This window comes from Lepidochelys kempii, chromosome 7 (genome assembly GCF_965140265.1).
Source record: "Lepidochelys kempii isolate rLepKem1 chromosome 7, rLepKem1.hap2, whole genome shotgun sequence".
NCBI classification, from domain to species: Eukaryota; Metazoa; Chordata; order Testudines; family Cheloniidae; genus Lepidochelys; species Lepidochelys kempii.
In genome coordinates this window covers 113,856,911-113,878,263 of record NC_133262.1, presented here as the reverse complement: position 1 = coordinate 113,878,263, position 21,353 = coordinate 113,856,911, and the positions used below count along the sequence as shown (strand labels likewise).

The 21,353-nt window shown below is 40.6% G+C and overlaps 1 protein-coding gene across 14 annotated transcripts in view; it reads right to left on the bottom strand.

The window, feature by feature from the left end:
* ABLIM1 (actin binding LIM protein 1) overlaps window positions 1-21,353 on the bottom strand; it is a 314,726-nt gene that overhangs the window by 21,364 nt on the left and 272,009 nt on the right. For 8 of the 14 annotated variants that reach the window (XR_012160071.1, XM_073354282.1, XM_073354291.1 and 5 more), the window contains 5 exons: window positions 20,734-20,769; window positions 19,317-19,446; window positions 6,782-6,886; window positions 4,659-4,706; window positions 2,054-2,200 (listed from right to left, as the gene is read on the bottom strand). Coding sequence is in view for 13 of the 14 variants with exons in the window: in XM_073354282.1 (XP_073210383.1) it covers window positions 2,054-2,200; window positions 4,659-4,706; window positions 6,782-6,886; window positions 19,317-19,446; window positions 20,734-20,769 (466 nt within the window). In the remaining variant the exon portion in view is untranslated. The remainder of the gene's footprint in view (window positions 1-2,053; window positions 2,201-4,658; window positions 4,707-6,781; window positions 6,887-19,316; window positions 19,447-20,733; window positions 20,770-21,353) is intronic. The other 6 variants (XM_073354285.1, XM_073354286.1, XM_073354289.1 and 3 more) reach the window with 2 other exon arrangements.

Genomic DNA, 21,353 nt, shown 5'->3' with positions numbered 1-21,353 from the left:
TAGAAGGGAAGCAGCAGTGGTGTTCCAGGACCTAGCATAGAGGCTTGCCATCAGCTTACCAGAGAGGGGAAGCCTCGATCACCAGTCACAGAGGCTTGAATTTAAAAGCGCTGGTACCTGTACCAAAATGGCCGAGAACAATAGGCCTGATTCTCATTTACACAAAGGCCACTTTACACCACACTGACAGCATGGAGGGGTCTCCAAGTAGGTATGAATTATATTCAATCCACTCTGTGGAGTGAGCTGTAGCTCACGAAAGCTTATGCTCTAATAAATTGGTTAGTCTCTAAGGTGCCACAAGTACTCCTTTTCTTTTTGCGAATACAGACTAACACGGCTGTTACTCTGAAATCTGTGGATTTAGACCGCCAAAGTAAAGCAGCTGTAGAGTAAATGAGAACCAGGTTCAATGATTTTTTAGAACATAGTCATGAACAGGTTACAGGCAGTTTCGATGACAGCAGTAGTCTCCCTCTGTGGGCCAAATCCTGAATTCCTGACTAATTTTTCAATCAGTCCTAATTCAGTCAAAGTTCTCATTATTACCAAATGGGAGTTTTTGAGTAAAAACCAAACCCTGCAATTGAACCATTAGGATGCTTAAATTCAACACAATATTATACAGGGAACTGTAAAATGGAGCTAGTGTGGAGGTAGCTAAAAAGTTACAGAGGTTAAGATTTGTTGGCTAAACAAGCCATTTTCCCCAGTCTTTCTGTAGAGTTTTCTGCAGAATAGTAGGAATACACATTTTTTATTTTTCAATTGTTCGGTCCAGGTTAGCTCTGCAGGGAAAACATCACACTCAGTAAATCAGGCATCCAACCTAAATACAGACTCAAGAGTTTGTTTTTAATCATGTCAAATAATATGTAAATGATCCACTTATTGCTGAGTACAGAAAAGCCCTGAGTGCATTAGGGCCAATATAGTTTCTGCACAGTCATGTTTAGTTTCTCAGGAAAAACAGAGCAACCTGAGAGCCAGTGTATGGAGCAATTTTATTTAAAATAGTAACAATCAAGATGCAGTCCATTGGCAGGTGGGTAATGGACTGGGAGGAGGTGATGACCCATCACAGACAAATAACACATTATGTTATAGTTATCATAGGTGTTATAATGAAAGATTAAAAATACCCATGAATTATCGATTTGATGTCACAGGTTGTGAAGTCTCAATTGGCATGTAGAAGGTATTTCTAGTGAACTGATTCCCTCTACATTAGCCATTCATATTATTTGCCTCATCTCACACCACTGAATTCCTAACCCTTGTTACAGTTCTGTGAACAGTTACATGGAATGTACTGTTGAGTGTCAAACTCTTCACACAAAACTGAAATAACCAACCTAAAGAGTTTCCTTTGTGCATCTCTAAAGAAGTAATGTTTAAATTAGCTGCCTAGCATCCCTCCTGGTCAGGAATCATCACAAGCACAAAGCAAAAGACAAATAAAAAAAATGATTGTGTATGTGATTCAAAGAAAACACAATGAATGAGACACCTGCAGTGTAATAACATGGAAAAGAAAGATCTACATTCTGTGGATGCGTTGTAGATGAGAAACACAACTTTTACGCTGGTCTCATTCAGAAGGTATCTGTGCAATGACTGTTCCTTCACAGTGCTCATCATTGCCACAGAAAAAGCTCCATGGCCAGAGAAATGACATGTTTTACAAATACATTTACTGTTAGCATAGAACTAGAATGTGAAATAAATAATAACTGAAAGAAGTCAGGCTTCTATGATGCATTCAAGACATTGAACCGTCCATAACCAATTGCCCAGTATATATCTCCTCTATGGGAGAATGTCCATGTTAACAGTCCCAAAGTTCTTTTATAAGACCTGTTTTCTTTGCTATTATTATTTACAGCACAGGCATGCACAGAGGCCCCAATCAGATTCAAGGCCTCAATGTGCTATGGGGTGAACAGGGGTAGACACAGTTCCTGCTCCCGAGAGCTTACAGTTTCAATATTAATCTGATTTATTTATATGTACCTCTTAATCCATGTCACTTAGTTCATTGTTTTTTGCATACCTACAGCCGCAAGTGAGGGAGGACCTGGCCAGTGGTCTGTCTCAATCTTTGGTATCTCGTTGGGTGCTGGAGCATGGGCTGCTGGGAACTTGGAGGACTTGATGATATCCTCGGAGGACTTGGTCTGTGCTGCCAAAGCAGTTGCATCTAGATGGCAATCAGGGGAACTTAGCTATGTTATAGCCTACATCAGTGTCATGGTTTCCCTTACTTCGTTAATATTTTATACTCTACAGCACTTCAGTTATTAAAAGTGTATGCACTGATCTTTTGGCTTCCTAGTTTCAGCTTGCTGTACATTAAATTCTTCCCCGCACTAATGTCTTAGAATCAAATCTATGCTCTCCCCCTCTGCACAAAATACAGGATTTCATTGGAGTAGCACCCAGTTAAAATGATTACACAGATAGAGGGAACTCAGGCAAATATGTCAAGCAGTATTTCGCTGTATCTCCTGATGATAGCTGATCATTAATGAAGCCTTCAGTGTGCTGGCTTGTCTTCCCTTTAGGGCAAGAAACCAGGAATAGTTCAGTGGAGCTGCACTAATTTTACTTCCACCACATTTAAGAACATTTCCTATGCTTCTGTGAAAAACTGCAACAGCGAAGGGGTCTGTAGCAAATAGAGAAAGGTGTTTATCACTCGAATATCTCTGCTGCATCTAGTAACTCATTCATGTTCAGTAACAAAAGTGAGCTTGAGTTTAGTAATAAACGTTAAATTCTGTTCAGATCCACTCTGCAGGGAGAGAGTCTTCAGAAATGAAATTTACCACTGTACTATATTTACATTATATTTATATTTAATGTAACAGGAATTCCAGAGTCTTATCTCAGCAGTGTGGCACAAATCTAAAATTCAAATCTGAGCCAAAGTCTTTTAAAATGATCATATAATGCGGGGATGTGCATTGTGGTTTTTATTTGTTAACCTTAGACAAAAAAAAAAAAAAAATCGAGTGTTTACTTTGTATTAAAAACACCCTTGTTACTTCTTAAAATGCAAAATATCAGCCTCGGTCAAGTAATTTTATTTTTGATCAAATCAGAAGATGATCCCTGGACCTTCTTTTATTGAAAGACGTCTGCAACTAGGAAGCTAAGGCAGATGTTTTTCAAAAACGGATTCATTCCATTTTAATGTTTATGGCTTTAGTCTGAGATCCTGGCTGGGATGATGTAGTTGGGGATTGCTCCTGCTTTGAGCAGGGGGTTGGATTAGACGATCTCCTGAGGTCCCTTCCAACCCTGATATTCTATGATTCTATGATTATCAAAGCAACATAAGGAATTGGGATGCCCTTATTCCCATTAAAATTAACAGGAATTTCATATTCAAATCCTTTAGGCCGCTTTGAAAATATCTGCCTTACTGTGTATTGGGAATGTTGGCAATTTTAAGGTAGAGAAGGTTCTATGCATAAACATACAGAAATCTGGAAAAGCTGGTCAGGGGATAACAAAAGCATGACTTCAAACAGTACTGTATTACAATTGGTGAGGTCAGTGGTTAAACATTCACATGTTAATGGGAGGGTGAGAAGACACATTAAAACCATAAAAACCAAAAAATAATATTAAGAACATTTTTTAAATGAGAATATGGTTTAAAAATAATTTTTTTTAAAAGAGGCTCTAAACCTGCAGTAATGGGACTCCGGTTTCTAATCTAGGTCTCCATATTTTTTCTTCCTTGTGAGCTCAGCTGCTCTCTATTAGCTGCTCATCTAAAACTTATGATTCTGTCCATCTGTTACCTAATCCTACAAAGAAACTATACTGGTTGGTGTCGGATCTCTAAAGGCAAATGCAAGAATTCCCTCATGAAATATAGTCACATGTGCTTTACCAAAATAAAAAAGCCTTTTCCTATTAAATACTCTATATTCATAGCAGAAGGCAATAGTGAATGAATTCAGTAATAACAGGGAGCATGTTCCAAAGCATCAGGCAGTGGCAAATCAGTTGTCTGGTCCCATCATTATTATTATGAGGAATGATAAAACAATGGGCAGCTTGGAAAGAGGTTTAAAGTAGCAATGAAACTGAATATTGGAAAAACAAATAGACTTTGCTATCCAAGCTGCTCCACTGGCTTTGCCAGTCAAATCGGCTCCCCAGAGATACACTGCATACAACACTTTCAACAATTCTACTTGTTCCTAGCTCTTTTAGCAAATTTGCATTTGGAATACTGGTTTGCCAATAAAAATCTCCATCTTTATGGTGGAAACAAAGAGTTGTACTTTATTTGCCTGAAACAAAAGTTAATACGATATATGCTGAGACCCTCCTGTTGAAAAATCAGTCTTACCATGATGAATTCCTGTAGGAATAGGTATGATATCTAAATCATGTTAAAGACACAAGGTGAAATCCTAGTCCCATATAAATCAACGGGAGTTTTGTCATCGACTTCAGTGGGGCCAAGATTCCACTCATTCTTTCTACTTGGCAATCTGTCCAACAAAAGCTGTTTTTAAACTAATATTTCCAATTTGTAATGTGTATGTGAAACACTGTATGTTTTCTGCTATCCTGTACAAATGTTTAATTGAGCGGACTCTCCTACTTAGAAAATACAGAGAGGAAAGAGGGTTTACCATGTTGTTTGTAGATCGGTGGTTTCCTGTAAATGTTGATGCCTTGATCTGTGGAATTAAAAAGCAGAAATGTGTGAACATGGGGAAGACTTCAGTTATGAATAAAAGAAAAACCGCAACACCAAACCAATAGACACACCAAACCAAGGAGTCAGCACAAGAAGAAGCCAGAAAGCAAGCTCTAGCATTACATATAGCTGGATTACTCGAGAAAATACTAGAACAGGTGAAAAGTCACAGACATGGGGTATGAAATCTTTTGCCATTTATTTTGCAACATGTTGATGCATCTAAGTCACAAGCCATTCATTTTAAATACTTAGAAGTGTATTAGTAACACAAAGGTTATAGAAGGAATGCAAGCAAAGGAGATATTCTGATGGTGAATACGGAAGCAACCGGGGCACAGCAACCCCCCAATGACTACATTCTGGAAAATTGTGCTTCAGCAATAGCGGCTTCATTCCCCTTCCAACCAAGGAGTTGGCCGAGTGTAGAGCAATGCAGCGAACCTACAGTCCACAGTAAAACCTGCTGGACATGTGGTCTAGCCTGCCATTTTGAAGAGCAGCCAATGCTTATACTGCACTGGGCCAGAGGGCTGCTCCATGCAATGCTAACTAGTGTCGTGCTAATACCAAACCACAACATGGAGAGATTAAAAGCATTTCTATGTGACAAATATTTGTACAGCACATTATCATTATGCATTAGATTTTAACTGCAACCCTCAGAACTCTGACACAGTATTTCTACAGCAACCTCTTCAAGAGCTGGGAATTTTTTTTTAAACAGATGCTAATTTAGAAACAGGCAAAGGTTCGTTCTAAAAAAAACCATACAAGTTCTTCACAGAAACAACAGGAAAGGTGATCCAAAATTAATGCTACAGTGAAAAACCAAGTATCAGAATCCCATTATTCACAATGAGTTCTATTAGGGGCTGAAAATCTGCATTGCAAAATAACCATTTGCTACTGTATAATATAGATTTTGGTTACATTACCACAACTGTCACAGAAAATGTTTAGAAGCATACAATGCACATCATGGGTCCAATGAAAGCGCTAAAGGAAACAACTTTATGCATCTGATGAAGTGAGCTGTAGCTCACGAAAGCTTATGCTCAAATAAATTGGTTAGTCTCTAAGGTGCCACAAGTACTCCTTTTCTTTTTGCGAATACAGACTAACACGGCTGTTACTCTGAAACTTTATCTTTGGTATCAAGGAAAGGAACCTTACAAATCTATGAAAATTAAAGTAAATCCTGCCTGATAACGCCCTACATCACTGACTAAACTAGGCAAATTCACAACACAGAGACAAAGAGGCATTTTTTGTTCCTGCTAGTGGACCACTGTCTCTACTTGAATAACAAATAAGTGTAAACGCTACCAGGGTATTTAAGTCATGCAATAGATTCCACCTGCCTACACTGGAAAGCTATAAATAGAGACATTCCCTCATTCCATCTAAATACAGGAACAGGAAACTTTTTCCACAGTGGAAAAGTTGTAAATTTGACTTAAAACAGTCTGTCCCTTGTAAACAGGGCATGTTGACTTTATGTATCCTTGTATGGGAAGTCAAGTTATTGTACAAAAACAAAAAAAGAATTTTTCTCATCTAGTTAAAAAAAAAAAAAGATCTAACTTGGAATGGTCTTGCTGAAGACAAAGCAAGTCAGGAGTTATCTTTATCAGATATGAAAATCACGAGCATGCTTAGATTTAACTGCTCTTGCTGGAGAGCATCCTAACTGCTCCAGGCCCCATTCGCCTCTCACATACACTAGTGTAAGTCAGGAGTAACTCTTCCAAGCATGGCTCAGAGCTTGGGGAAGTAAGAGAAGGATCAGGCCCTAAATGGTCAGCTCACTGTCTACTGACTAATACTGAACCACAACCCATTCTAATGCTGAAGCACAGGGCAAGAGAAAGCCACAATCCATCCCTCCACACTTGCTAAACACAAGACTCCTCTGAGCAGGTCCCTGTGAGTCAGAACACTGTGTGCGCATACCAAGTAAAACAGCGTGAAGTAATGGAGACAAGACAGAGGTGACAAAGGCTACATTCTACACTGTGACAGGACACCAAGACACACAGTGCCAGCTCCTACCTGGAACATGGAAATGTTTAGGGGCCTGAACGTAAGTTGGAGTTAGAGGGCGGCTGTCTGGCCGATAAGGGACAGGGGAGTTCCGACCGCTGGACGGCTCATTGCCTCCAATGAGAAGAAGGGAGAAAACAAAATGAGAAAAGGGAGAGTGATAAAGAAGCAAGCATAATAAAAACCCAACCAAAAGACGGTAAACTCAAAAATTCCAGGGAGGAAGAGAGGTTTAAAGCAGAACTAAAAACAAACAATATTCAACAGACTTGACTAGCACTGGGTGACTTTGCTTTTCAATATTCCTGCAGAGACAGAGATTCACATTCATACTGGAGTTGAGTTTTAAGCAGCTCAGATTCATTCTGACGGCATGCATGTAGGAGCTGTGTATTGGCAGCCTGGTGGTTAGATGGGCAGGGCGGGAGAGAGGAATGGAAGGTTATTTAGCAATGGTTCAGTACAGAGGTTGACAGTTTTGGTTATAAATCACAGGCATGTGGTATAGTAGTTGATATGCAAACCCAAAATGAAACTGGTTTCCAAGCATGTAGAAGCAGATGTTGGCAGCTGGAATACAATTCCCTAAATTGAAGGATCACAGACATTAGAAAAGGAAAATAGATGTTAGGTCACCTAGGCCATCTCAGAACATTGTTCTCCACAAATCTATTAGCTTAGCCGCACAGGAATTAAAATTCTTAAACTTAGGTCTTCATTATACGACTGTTCTGACTGGAACATTCCTTCCCCTCCCAGCAGATCCACCATATTAACCCAGGAGCCCTGAAAGTTGCTGAAATGAGCCAGAGACCTCTCTGCAGTGCTTATCTCCCACCCCAGACATCAAGATTTGAGAGCAAGTTTTCCATCCACATGGCTGCACAGACACTAACCAAAACTAAGGAAACCTTGGCCCTGATTCTCCACTCTCCTGCACCTTGTGCCATCATTTACACCTGTGTAAAGTGGACGAGAAGTGCTCGCCAATCAAAATAGAACACATGTGCACTTACTTTACACAGATGTAGTGACTCCAAAGGAGAACCAAGCCCCTTCTGTTTTTTAAATGTGTAGAAGGGGACCAATGCCAGCTGGAACTGAGTGACACAGTGAAAAGAGAAAGAGAGAAGGAAAAGTGGGCTTTAAATTTTGACAACCAGTGGAATTGCAGTTCCCAAAAGAAGTCACATTTTCCAGTCCAGTGTCCTTGTGAACTTTAACCTGTATTTCTAAGCAATGGCAAGGCACCCAGAGCTGTTGGCTAAGCACCTTTCTTATACTTTATAAATCCAATAATCAGATAAAAGTATTTTTGTTCCTACGGGTGGCCAGTAAGCTAAAAATGCGGCAGAAGGGCAAGGCAATTCACCGTACATGCTACCCTGACTGAGGCATGCGATTAAAACAACAAATTTTCCAAGAGGCCCCTCCACTTGTGCTTAAGGAAGTCACTTGCACCCTTGTGACTTGTCTATGCACATGAGGAATTGATGCACAAACACTATATTTGGGCATGATTTGCATGCACAAAATTTGTCCATACAAATGCATGTGCAAACTAGTATATGTACCACTTTGATTGTTTGGCCCTGTCTTGTTACACAGTCCCCAAATGTCCTGTGCCATCAGATGTTCCATGTGCTGTGATTCTTTTATTTTAGGTTCACTGTTTCTGAGTCCTGTTCAACCAATGGCTAATTTGGAAAACTACGTATCAGCTAGGAGCAGCAGAATGCACGATTATTTAAAGTGACATGGGTTATCTGTATCAGAGGGGTAGCCGTGTTAGTCTGTATCCACAAAAACAACGAGGAGGCTTTAATCTTTAAGTCTTTAAAGTGCCACCAGCCTCCTTGTTGGTTTTATGGTTATCTGTGTGTGGCAATTCAAGGATGTAATATTGTGTTCTGAAGTCAGGCTCTATAGAATATATCATTTTGGTTATGTTGACTTCGGATAGAGACTTGTTTCTATTAGAACATTATAAACTCCTTTTTATTAAGATAGTGCTTTGTAGACTGCCACCCCCACTGTAAATCTCAACACATAGCTAATTTGACATATTTTAAACTTGTATGCAGACACGTCATTCCCTCTTCCTGCTCCCACTGGTTGGGAGCAGTCATGCATTTAGCAGGAAAAACGTTTAATGAGAAAGGGTAATCAGAAGAGACTTCTTGAACTACACAGTCTTGCAGCAAGCAAATTATGGGTTTTCTGTGAGCGAAGCTTGCAATCCACACCTTGCTGTCAAAAGGTACATTTTACCTGCTGAATGTTGGTGACAACATGGCATGAAGGTCGGTCATGGCTGACGTTCATCACCATTTTGACAGATGGGAAGATGGATGTAGAGAGAAGTGTTGGGGGTAGAGATATGTCTGGGGTAAGGCTGAGGGTGGCTTTGCAAGAATGTGAATGTGTTAGGGCCTCCATAAATAATTAGCTGCTCTGTACATATCCTGAAGAAGCCCTTCTACACTCCTTTTTATATTGACTACAAATTAGTGAGCACAATCACATTGACTAAACTGTGCTGGATAATCCCACATCTAGGAACCCAGATGATATCACTAATAAGTTATATAACAGACCCCATTGACAGGGTACCCTGAATTGAACCAGGTCTCCCTGCACTTATTGCTTCACAGATGTTTCCATTCTGTTTTATTCCCGGAGGTTCCTCTGTAATGTCTTCCCAGTGACACCTGTCATTCGTGATGAATGATGCTTCGGTGGATAGACGTTAAATCCTAACCACTATTGCAGAGAATGGTGCACTTCACAGCACTTCTGTACCAGAGCCTTGTAGTGCTGTGTAAAAACTTCAGATACAGTTACAGCAGCAGCCCCAATTTGAGAAAGTGGAGTCCTGTGTTACAATAGATCATTTGCTCTCAAGAACCTGGTCCCTAAAAATTTGCTGAGAAGAGTTACACAGAATTATAGCTTGATCTGCTGAGAGGCTTAGACCATGACGGCTCTTAAGAAAAAAGGGTTTATGAACACTAATATTTTAGCAAGAAGAGCACCGATAGGTACAATATGTACATTATATTGGCTCTGCATCATATATATATGATATATATGATATGATACAGAGTGAAAAGAACAAAGAATTTCTGGGCAAATAAAACTGTATTCTGACCCTCTCAGATCCCACTGTAGGCCAGGAGGCCTACGTTAGCCTACCATCCGCCAGAGCTAGGATGCTAGACTATTCACTGCTCTGCCTGGGGGTTAAGCTCTTAGACAGTTTGGTGCCCCACCCTCCTTGAGGGCCTGGGTCCCTGAACTATCCACTGCTCTGCCCTGCCTGAGGGCTAGAGCACTACAGACTGTTTGAGATTCAGCCCCATTAGAATGGTCAGGACGCTAACACCTGGTCTCCTAATTCCCCCAATAATAGGCAGCAATTTGGTGATGTAGTGAGGCAGTCTGGCCAACCTTCGACCCAGAGGGGGAGGGATGACCGCAACACCACTACATTAAGTCTATTGCCATTTAACATCTCGCTAGACAGAGCAATGGAAAATTTGTTATTTCAGCATCTGAGTTGAGGAAAAACATGCAGGTTTTGAGATGGTGACAAAAAAAGCACACCCACCCAGCATGCATGACGATAATCACATGGGTGAGACATGACATACCTATGTAGAATGAAGTTGCAAGGAAGACAGGGGAGGAAGATAGGGGGGAAAAAAGTAAACACACAGCCCGGGAAAAAATAAGGAAGAAATGAGAACATAATGGATTAACAGAAATGGAAGGTGGTTCTTATCAGCTCTGAGACCCAAGCCATGATGGTGACCTCAATCTGCGGGTCTACTAGAGAACAGCTTTGCCAGAGATGCAGGACATCATCTGAACAGTAATGACCAGAAGGTGGGTCATTCTTTCAGCAGAATTAAATTACTTTTCTCCTGACTCCAAACATATCAGAAGCTCCTTGCTGAGGAGAATTTCTTTGAACTGGATAAATGAAATCAGCTGTGAAATTCAACTAAAAAGGAGAACATGTTTATAATGGAATGGAAAAACCTGGCAGTAGCCAGTGAAATCTATAGTGCACTTCATTTTCAAAACGTCTAGGGCAGGGGTCCTCAACCCCAACAGGTAACACAGATCATGCGACCAAATGGGAGGAGGGTGCTCGTATGGAAAGTCACTGCACTAGGGAATGCTGCTCCAGGAAGCAAATGTTCCTTATCATGATACTTCCAGAGTAACATACATAATGGACCTCACAAAGAGAATTCTGGCGTGTGAGTTGTCCCTCTGGTCTGTCTTTGGAATATAAGCAAAAAGTGCACATATGAGTGTGCATGTATGTGTAAAAGTGGACTCACTCCCCTGCTCCTTCATCTACCCAGATAATCCATGGCTGGTGTGCAGCCATTAGGTGTATGCTTGTGCTTTGTGATTCCTTCCATGTCTGCAAAGGAACATGTCTCATATTGCCTCAAACATGAGCCTGTGTTGTGGCACTTTGTAAACTTCCAAAGCATTGCAGCAGTTCTAGTTATGCAGCCACAAAGCACGCTGGAGCCCTTCAGGGAATGGCTACACTGAAGAAAAAGGTGTGTTCTTAACTCAGGTTAGCTTACTCAGGTTAGAATAGCAGTGAAGACACAGCAACTCAGCTTCTAACTCAAGTTAACAGCTTAAATTCAAGCCCATTAGGGAGCCTGGGCTGGAACTCAAGCCTCTTCACTGATAGTTTAACCCAAGTTAGCTAACCTTAGCTAAGAACACATCTTTCTTTTGGCAGTGTAGCCATACCCTCAGTCTGCCAGCACTGAAGGAAACAAACCCCTAGGAATATGAACTCTAACAGGCCGGAGATGAGGAGAAAATCGGAAGTGGTTTTAATTTATATAGATCATTCGGATGCAGCAGTTGGGGAAGTGGAATTCAGAGACCTTTCCCTTCTCTTAACTCTTTCCATTTGTTCCTTTTCACTACCTTATCCTCCTCCTAAGCTCAGGTACCTTATGCTTCAGGGATCAGCTGATAACCATTTAGAGTCAGGAAAAACTTTTGTATAATATTGCATGATTCTGGTCCTTTCTGACATGCCCAGCATTGGCCCCACCCATAGAGGCACCACTGACTAAATGGCAATCTGTATATGCCTTTCTCATGCAGATTCCTTATCCTCCTGCTGCCCTCTGTCTTGCTTACCACTGCTACTTTCTTTGCTTGCAAGGCTGGCTTGCAGCCAGCAGTCTAGGAATCCCAGGCCTGGCTCATAGCTCAGTGCATTCTGGGATGCCTATGACCAAAGAAGCCCCACTTCAGACAGCTCCAGATCTTTATGGTGACTGCCACACGACTTCCATGCAGAAATAGGGCCAAGCTCACAGAACCAGGCACAGGCTAAAATACACAGACACATCCAGATCCTTGTCAAATTATCACTGAGTCTCTGCACCTCTGAATAACCACTGCACTAACATGCCAGGACAACTCCTGCCAGCTTGCAGCCCTCCTCAGGCTGTGGTGAGCCACCGTCCACCCGTCTGTAAGGATTTCTGGCCTCTACTTCCTATGTGGAGCAGAAAGCCAGGAAATTGAGCCAAACCACGTCTTTCGTCCAGGGCAGGGCTGTTAGAGCATTCAATTTCTGCTGCAGCCTGCAAGCACTGGAGTCAGTATCACACAGGCAGGCACTGGGGTGAGTGAGATCGAGAGGGGTGTGTGTGTGTGTGCGGATGTGGGGATGCGGCCCCATGTGGTAACACGGGCCTAAAGTCACCATTCCAGTGCCAGGCACATTTTGCGAGGGCAGGTGACCTCTCATGCAATGATGCCTCTAAACTCAGAGGCCCAGTTCACCCATGAGCCTGCTGCGGCTCTGCAATGCTCTTGAAGACCTCTGAAAAATCCTAGGCAGAGGGGGCAAAATTCTGGCCCCATTCCAGTCAACAGGAGCTTTCCATTGACTTTAATGGGGTCAAGGTTTTGCCTATGGACGTGTGCTTGTATATGCTCCATAGCTAAAGCAGCAACCCTCTTTCCCCAGTGTAGACACAGTTACATTGACATAAAAGAAAAGGAGGACTTGTGGCACCTTAGAGACTAACCAATTTATTTGAGCATAAGCTTTATTTGAGCATAAGCTTTCGTGAGCTACAGCTCACTTCACTCCACTACTGTGGACAGTATACATCCGATGAAGTGAGCTGTAGCTCACGAAAGCTTATGCTCAAATCAATTGGTTAGTCTCTAAGGTGCCACAAGTCCTCCTTTTCTTTTTGCGAATACAGACTAACACGGCTGTTACTCTGAAACCTGTCATTATGCAAGGCACTGCATTTAGCCGTATGGAGTGGAAATCTATCAACTGCATGAAAGGCAGTTTCCACGGTATGCATCCGATGAAGTGAGCTGTAGCTCAGGAAAGCTCATGCTCAAATAAATTGGTTAGTCTCTAAGGTGCCACAAGTACTCCTTTTCTTATTGACATAAAAGTCCTTATACCAGTATAGTTTATTCTGGTTTGGCAAAACAAAATATGTTGTACCTGTATAAAGTGCCTTAGGGTATGTCTACACTGGAAACTTCAAAGCGCTGCGCGGGAACGCTCCCACAGCAGTGCTTTGAAGTGTGAGTGTAGTCGCACACAAGCGCTGGGAGAAAGCTCTCCCAGCACTCCTGGTAATCCACCTCCACGAGGGGATTAGCTCCGAGGGCTGGGAGAGCCTGTCTACACTAGCACTTTAAAGCGCTCAGACTTGCTGCATGCAGGGGGGTGATTTTTCACACCCCTGAGCCAGCAAGTTAGAGAGCTATAAAATGTAAGTGTAGACAAGCCCTTATACTCATACAACTGTGTCAACACTAGGGCTTTTACTGGTATAACTAGGTCACGCCTTAACAACAGTTAAGCTTTAAATTTAGACCAGGCCTAAGTGAGTTTATGTTGGTTTAATGCACACACCAGCAGTGCTAACAAACAGGAAGGTGTACGTTAAAGAAGAGAAAATGTACACCTTCTTCTGACTCATCAGCATTTAAATTACATCAATTTATATTCCCTTACACAATCAAGAGAAAGTGGGTGTGGTAATATCTTTTATTGAACCAACTTCTGCTGTTGAGAGAGACATGCTTTCAAGCTTCCAGGACCTGCGGAAGAGCTCTGTGTAAGCTCTTTCACCAATAGAAGTCACTCCAATAAAAGACATTACCTCGCCCACCTTATCTCAGTAATATCCTGGGACCACTGTGGTTATGACAACAGCCCTTACAGATTGGTAGATAGGACACAGAGTCTGACCAAGTGTATGGGAATTCACTTTACATCTCACCTTTGAATTTGGCCAAGTGTATCCATCATTTCAAAGTATCCACAGACAGGATTGCAAAGCCCATTTGAGGGGGACGGAGGGTTTTTTTGTCCCTGCATTATATATGAATGTGGAGCATAGTGGTCATATGCAGCTATTCTCCACCATCTACCCTGAAAAGGAGACACCTAGGATAGACAAGACACCTTATGTGGCTACATATTCATGAAGTTCTCACTAGACCCTACAAAGCCAATGCCAGCTCCCTTGTGCTCTGCTACACTGATCCGGAAGAAATGTACTTGGACACAGAGGAATGGCAGAGGGAAGGCAGAGTACAGAATGTAGTATGGATACCCAGCTCTATCCCATCACTAGCTAACAAAAAGCTCAGATATAAATATGGAACAGTGGGCAGCATGTACCATATGATGCATTCTAATCAACACATTTTGAATGTCAAAGAAATGAAAAGGAAAAAAAACCATACCACGCAAACTATATAATCTCTCCATATAACACTATGTACACACATGTAAAATCGTACAGTACATGAGCATATAGAGAGATAGCACATGTGCTCCCAGATTCTAGTTAATGAAGAAATGTCTGTCATCATGAGCCTTTTACAGCCTCAGCCAATGAGCGCTGTGAGTTAGGGATTAAAAGGGATAATTTGAATCGTTCATTTAACCCCTATTCTGAATCCTTGCTTGTCTGATGCTTGGATTTCATTATTTTAGCACTATACGTGCCCAATTACATGCCCAACCAATTGGAATACAGCTTGCAAAGGTACAGCATTATGTCTTTGTTAGCCTCTTAGGTAAAATGACCTGCCTGCACAGATTACTGTAGGTTAATCATGTGCAGTACAATATACCAGGCCTACTTCTCTCTTCACTTATACTGCCTTTGCAGCAATGTAACTCCATTGACTTCAGTGGATTTACACTTGTGGGACAGGAAAATCAGGCCCATTGCAAAGTAGAATTCGGTACCTTGACCTTTGTAAATTATTTAGATTCTGGGAAAAAGGGTACAAAATTCTGAGGTTGGGTTCAATCCTTGGGGAAACTCCGAGCTTTCTGTAGGTGCTGAGTGCCCTCACCTCCCAGTGGAGTTAAGGCTTGTTGTCCAACTGAAAACAGGGAAACATTTTTCTTTTCGATTAGTCACAGTGAAGATTTCCCCCTCTTTGATAAAAAAATAAATAGAAATTGAAACAAAGTGCCACATCTCTGGCTGACGTAAATCAATACAACTCCCTTGCTGATCTATGCTGATTTATACCAGCTAAGACTCTAGCCCAATGAATCTTACTTAAGCCAAAGTTTTGTATACAAAATCTCCTGGTACAATGGTGGAATCTTCTAATTTTTGCTACACATTTATCTTATAGGAAACATGCCCTTTTCCTAGTGTCCCATTTGGATTGACAGATTTAACCCCCAAGAGTCTTATTTTTCAGATGACTGAAAACAATTGGGAAGGAATATGAAGAGAGTTTTCCTGTGTTATCTGTTGAAAAAGCTATTCTCTTAACAGTAATGGAAAAGGGACAGAAGTGCCTTTGGAAGGAGGGTGAGCATTAATCTAGATTTACAGCAAAAGAATGTTGAAATTGCAAAGTTTATGGATCAACTGCATGCTGAAATGAGCAGTGCATCAATTTTTAAGGGTCCCCATCTTTTAAGTACGAAGTGAGATTTCTAACTGGGACGCAATTAAAAGAATTGGAAGGAATGGGTTGGAAGTGCATGTTAATAAAAAAAAAAATCTACAAAAATGAAAGGATCAAAATCAGTAACATTGACCTGAGTGTTTGAGGGAAATAGAAGGTTGAGCTTTATTAGCATTACTTGAAAGACCCCGGCAACAATCTGTTTAAAACTCTTTTACTGGTAACACCAATGCTGTCTGCATTGGTCAACAGAACAGGAATATAAAATATGCTCAGCTCATGCTACTGCCTCTTCCCTGAGCTCTCACAGCAAATGTAAATTGTGACCTCCTCACCCAACCGATACTCTCCATTTCACCAGCATGTTGGGGAAATGAGAGCACCAACTGGCCTCTGCTCCAGTAAAAATGAAAATAAAATACAACTTTCACAGAAGGCAAGAAGCAGAAATAGAGGTTAACTATCTGGAATGAGCTCACTGAAGGGGCAGAAAGCAAAGATGACAAATCCCCCCTTCCCCACACAAAAAATCAACAGAAAAGAGTTTGAACAATTTTAGACAAAAAAATAATAATGAGATTTTAACAACATTTGGTCAGACAGCAATCAGTGCTGTCATAATTAACAGTGATGCGTTTCCTTGTTGCCGTTGATCTTTACATGACGTAAAAGCTTTTTATTCAATATTCTCAACTTGACCTCATCCAGGCAATATTAGCGGGAAGTTTTTAAACTTAAATATTTATATTTTAAGGATCCAGAATTAATAAGAATTAAATTGGACATGAGAGGTCCTATGTGGATTACAGACTGCTATGGAAATAAGCAAAATTCAGTACATCTCTTTTCTAAGTGGTGGATGATAATGCTTTCCTGTATATTTATTACACGCAATATACATCTGACTCTTTAACTAGGGCCCTTAGAAATGACATATTTCCTCAGAGAGAAGATGCTATGTCAGTCTAACACAGTTGTAGATGTAATGACACATTTGGAGGCATGCTGAGAGCTACGCAGCCAATGGCCACCTTATGGAGATGCATCTTATTAGCTTTGTCCAAATGCTAATAAATCTCCATTCTGTAGGGCACTAACTGGAAAGGCCTGGCTCCTTACCTTTGACATGGGGAATGAAGTGGTGTCGGAATGGGGAGTTAGGGCGGGAGTCATTGTGGGTGGAGCTGAGACTGCTAGTGCACAGGTATGACAACCGTTGCACACCAGTAGACAGCAGCTCTGCAGCAGCAAGGAATCGTGGGGCAAGACCAAATGAAAACAAAGAAAAAACAAAAAATAAGAGGCAGGGAAAGAGGCTTCAAAGGAAACACCACTGAACAATTAGGAGTCTGAAAAGTAGGAAGACAAAAGGTTAAAGTAATACCAGGGTTCAAAAATATTATGCAAAGTTGTAGGAAGTATTTGAAAACAGGTTCAGATTTATATTGTACATCCCATTTAGTATAACATTCTCTGGCATAAAGAGCTACTGATTTACCAGAAATCAGCCTGCTATCCTCTGCAAACATCACAAACTCTAAATCCAAATTAATTTAGAAAGCAGCTGCTTTGATAAGTGCCTAACCAAATAACAGCAGTCCAGAGGCATGCAAGAGGTTTCCTATTGTTTTAAGAAATTCCAAAGAGCAGCTGAGGCGGGTGGTGAGGGCGAAAGGCTGCAAACTTTTGCAAAACGTTTAAAGCACGAATTGCTTAAAGAAATGATGTGCTAGCAGTGTCAACAAAAAGGAACCACTCCAAAGTGGTTCACTTCTTTCTCAAGGGTTGCCCTGGAGCCAGACAAAGCAAGAAGTTATGTAAGAGAACTCAGCTTAATCATGCAAGAAGTATCTATGTTCTTGCCAACAATAAGGTGATCAGATAGGTACTGCTTTAACTGATCAACTCCAGTAATGCTGGGAGAGAATTACAGAGCATTACAAATGATTAGCTCAAAGCATGTTGGAAAGATAAAAAATAAGAATGCTAAAGGCAAATGGTATTATGTGTAGAACAGAAACAAATGAGTAATACAAATTTCTTGAGAAATGAGCCAAAGATGTGATATTTAAGTAGCTATGATCTGAAACAAAAGCCCCCAAAATACTCTGTGCCCCACAAACTTAAGCAGATTTCAGATCTGCATCCAAACTTTGTGGCTTGAGCTCATCTCTACACTGAAGGAAAGCTGGAGAACATATAAACAGAGAGATTGTTCCAAAGAAAAGTACTTTACACAAACACATGGCATTTTTTTTAACTGAAATAGTGAAACTCAGTGTCACAGTAAACTTTGGAATAAAGCCCAGATTTGTCCAAATCAATGACAAACAAAATGTGAAAAACCTTAAGAGATCTGATAGCACTAAACAGAAGTTTGCAGCTTTTTCATACTTTGTCAGCCGCCTTTGGTTTTAACTACAATGCACATCTTAAAACATCATCATCATGTTATCAGTATCTTGTAACGTACAATATTGACTTTGTCCCACATCATGAAATTAGGTCCTTAAAATGAAGTATTTTTTGATATAGGTAACTAGCAGTTTTCAGCCCGCCACCACTAGAAGACAATTAAGTCACTCAAACTCCACACTGATCATTCTTTCATAGATCCCTACTTTTAAAAATACAGATCCTACTGCATATGGCCTTTTGGTATCCCAACCATTCTGGTGCTGGGTAATCAGTGATGGGAATATGGCTGTATGAGTGTATTGCTTAATTTAAAACTTCATTACAAAGATTTTATTTCATCAATATAATGTGAAAACTCAACATATCTGGAGGAGTAGATTAAAAAATAACCTTTAGAACCATATTTCATCAAAATGAGTGCCTAACATGTATTTATAAAAATGCAAACATATGCATATATTTCATACATACAATGAATAATTGTGAATGTACTGGGGACTTGAAGCAGTGTGTATGTTTGTCTATTTTTTACATGCAACTGTATTACTTCTGAGTGAATAAGTTAGATCCATATTATTTAAATGTAGCCCTTGGCAACATACTAGGCTTTTAATTAAGAAATTCTACTTGGCAAATATGAGCCGAAATTTTCAGAAGTGACTAGTGATTTTGGGTGTCTGAATTTTTGGGTGCCCCCTTGAGACACCTTAAATGGGCCTCATTTTTAGAGGGCGCATGCTCAGCACTTTCTGAAAATCAGGAGTCTCTAAGGTGTTAGGTACCCAAAATCACTAGTCACTTTAGAAAGTTAGGCCATGATTTTTATTTCCAAGATGTATTGTTTTCCTTCAGACACCAGGCAGCCTCCCTGAATTTCATGCAGCAAAAAATGGTTTACGTTCAAATACATAAAAATATTCCTAATTCGACTTTGTTATAAAACAGGTGAGTAATTTACAATACATTCATACACTAATTGGTCTTGTATTTGTCAAAAAATGAGACGAATAAATAGGAATGAGAGTTTTAAAATTTGCCACTAGCTTTTCAACGCTAAACAATTAATAGTTTCTTCTCTATTTCATTAAGTGACATAATAAGAAATACAATGCTTCAAGTTGTAAATTGCTGATGCAGTTGCTCTTACCAGGTCTGTGGAAATGCTGAGGGGAGCGTGACATTGTGGGAGTGTAGCTGTGTCGACTATACACCGGAGAACTAATAGAGCCCTGACTGGTTGACCTGTGAATCATCCGATCCCGAACATCCTGATAACCCTGAAGAATAAGAAGCATTAAAAGAATTAATAATAATAATAATAAAAATGTTTAAGTGCACTCCAGACAATTTGCCAACTATACTTGGTTTTCAATGGCCTCAAGATGTCAGTGGAACCTGCTAAAGGAATAACATCCTTTCATCTTAATGTCTGTTTCATCATCACACAGTACTATCTGTCATCAGAAGTTCTCTCATGGAATCCACTACTGTAGAGACTAACAGCTAAGTTCTAGAGTCCTATAATTCCATCTGACCTTCAGGCTAAATTCTGGTAAGTAACACTGAGGCCTCAATTTTCATAAGTGACGAGTGATTTGGGGTGTTTCATCCTGAGATTCCTTAAGAAGGCCTGGTTTTCAAGGCTCAACCACCACCTCCTAAGAATCGGGCTCTTCTAAATGTTTTTTATGTGGCCATCCAAAAACAGAGGCACCCAAGATCACTGGTCACTTTTGTAAATCTTGGAACAAAAAAAAAAGCAAACAATCCCCCTGCAACACACCTTTCCTGTGGGAGAGGTGTAACTGGAAAACTCCAAGACCATAAGCTTGTTCATAAAATTACTATAGAACTGGAAGCATGTAGAGGTAAGCATACATTTTACTTACGAAAACAGAACAAGTGACAATGTATATACTGTATACTGCTAGCAACTAAAATCTTGACAAATGCCTTTACGTTTGTTAAAAGAAAAGGAGTACTTGTGGCACCTTAGAGACTAACAAATTTATCTGAGCATAAGCTTTCGTGAGCTATAGCTCACTTCATCAGATGCATGTAGGATACAGACTAACACGGCTGCTACTCTGAAACCTGTCTTTACGTGTGTTGAGTGTCACTATAATGTTCACAGTACCCTCTAGAGGAATGCCACAGTAATGTTTTCTCACAAAGATGTTAATGGTAAGCAGCGTACAGTATTCAGATGCTTAGGGACAGGTCTTTGGCTGCTGTAAATCAGCACCGCTCCTGATTTGGCCCTGATCTATGCACCAAAACAAAGAAGAATTCATGAAAGTGACCTTCGCTGTATAGACTTTTGATAAATGCCTTTGCTCTGCAGACATCAAATCCCGCAGTGGCTTCATTCTCCATAGCAATCAGGCAGATAGCACTAAATGTCCTCTCTTTTGATTTTCCTGCACTTTCAATAATCAAAAAAGCTGTGCTATGTAAATAGCAAATAGAACTGGGCTGCCTAGAACAAGCAATAACTGCACTTCCTGGCAGCAATAATTCTAGCAATTGTGACACATTGCCCCAGAGGGCTCCATCAGACTTACTTCTGCAGACGGGGTGGGAGACAGTGTCCTTGGAGACTGAAAGACATGAAAGAGAGAATGTTACAGAAACAGGCTTGCTCCTGCTTTGCCAGCAAATGCTGATCTAAACACACCTAGGTTAGATACATGTGTGACTTGTTTTGGCTTGAGTGCATGACATTTCATTATGGGCAATTTATCACATGGCTTTACATGACCATGTATCTGGCTTTCTACCACATTGAAGTCTTTAAACTATTCAGTTTAAAATATACCGAGACGCATATTTAGAAGCAAAAAGGGAAAAGTTCAGGGGAGTAAACTGGTGCAAATGGAAAGTGATGATTTCAAAACTAACCTGATTCAAAAAAGCAGTTGGGATCAAACATGTCTCTACTGAAGTCAATGGCACAATTCCCATTGACTTCAATAAAGCCAGGATTTCACCTACAGTTCCTTAGGACAGGTCTACACTACAGGTGAAAGTCGATCTAAGCTACACAATTTGAATTACATTAGAAGCGTAACTCAAGTTGACGTAGCTTAGATCTACTTACCACGGGGCCCACACCATGCTGAGTCAATGGGAAAAACTCTCCCCTCGTCTCCCATTATTCTTCTCATTCTGGTGGAGTACCAGA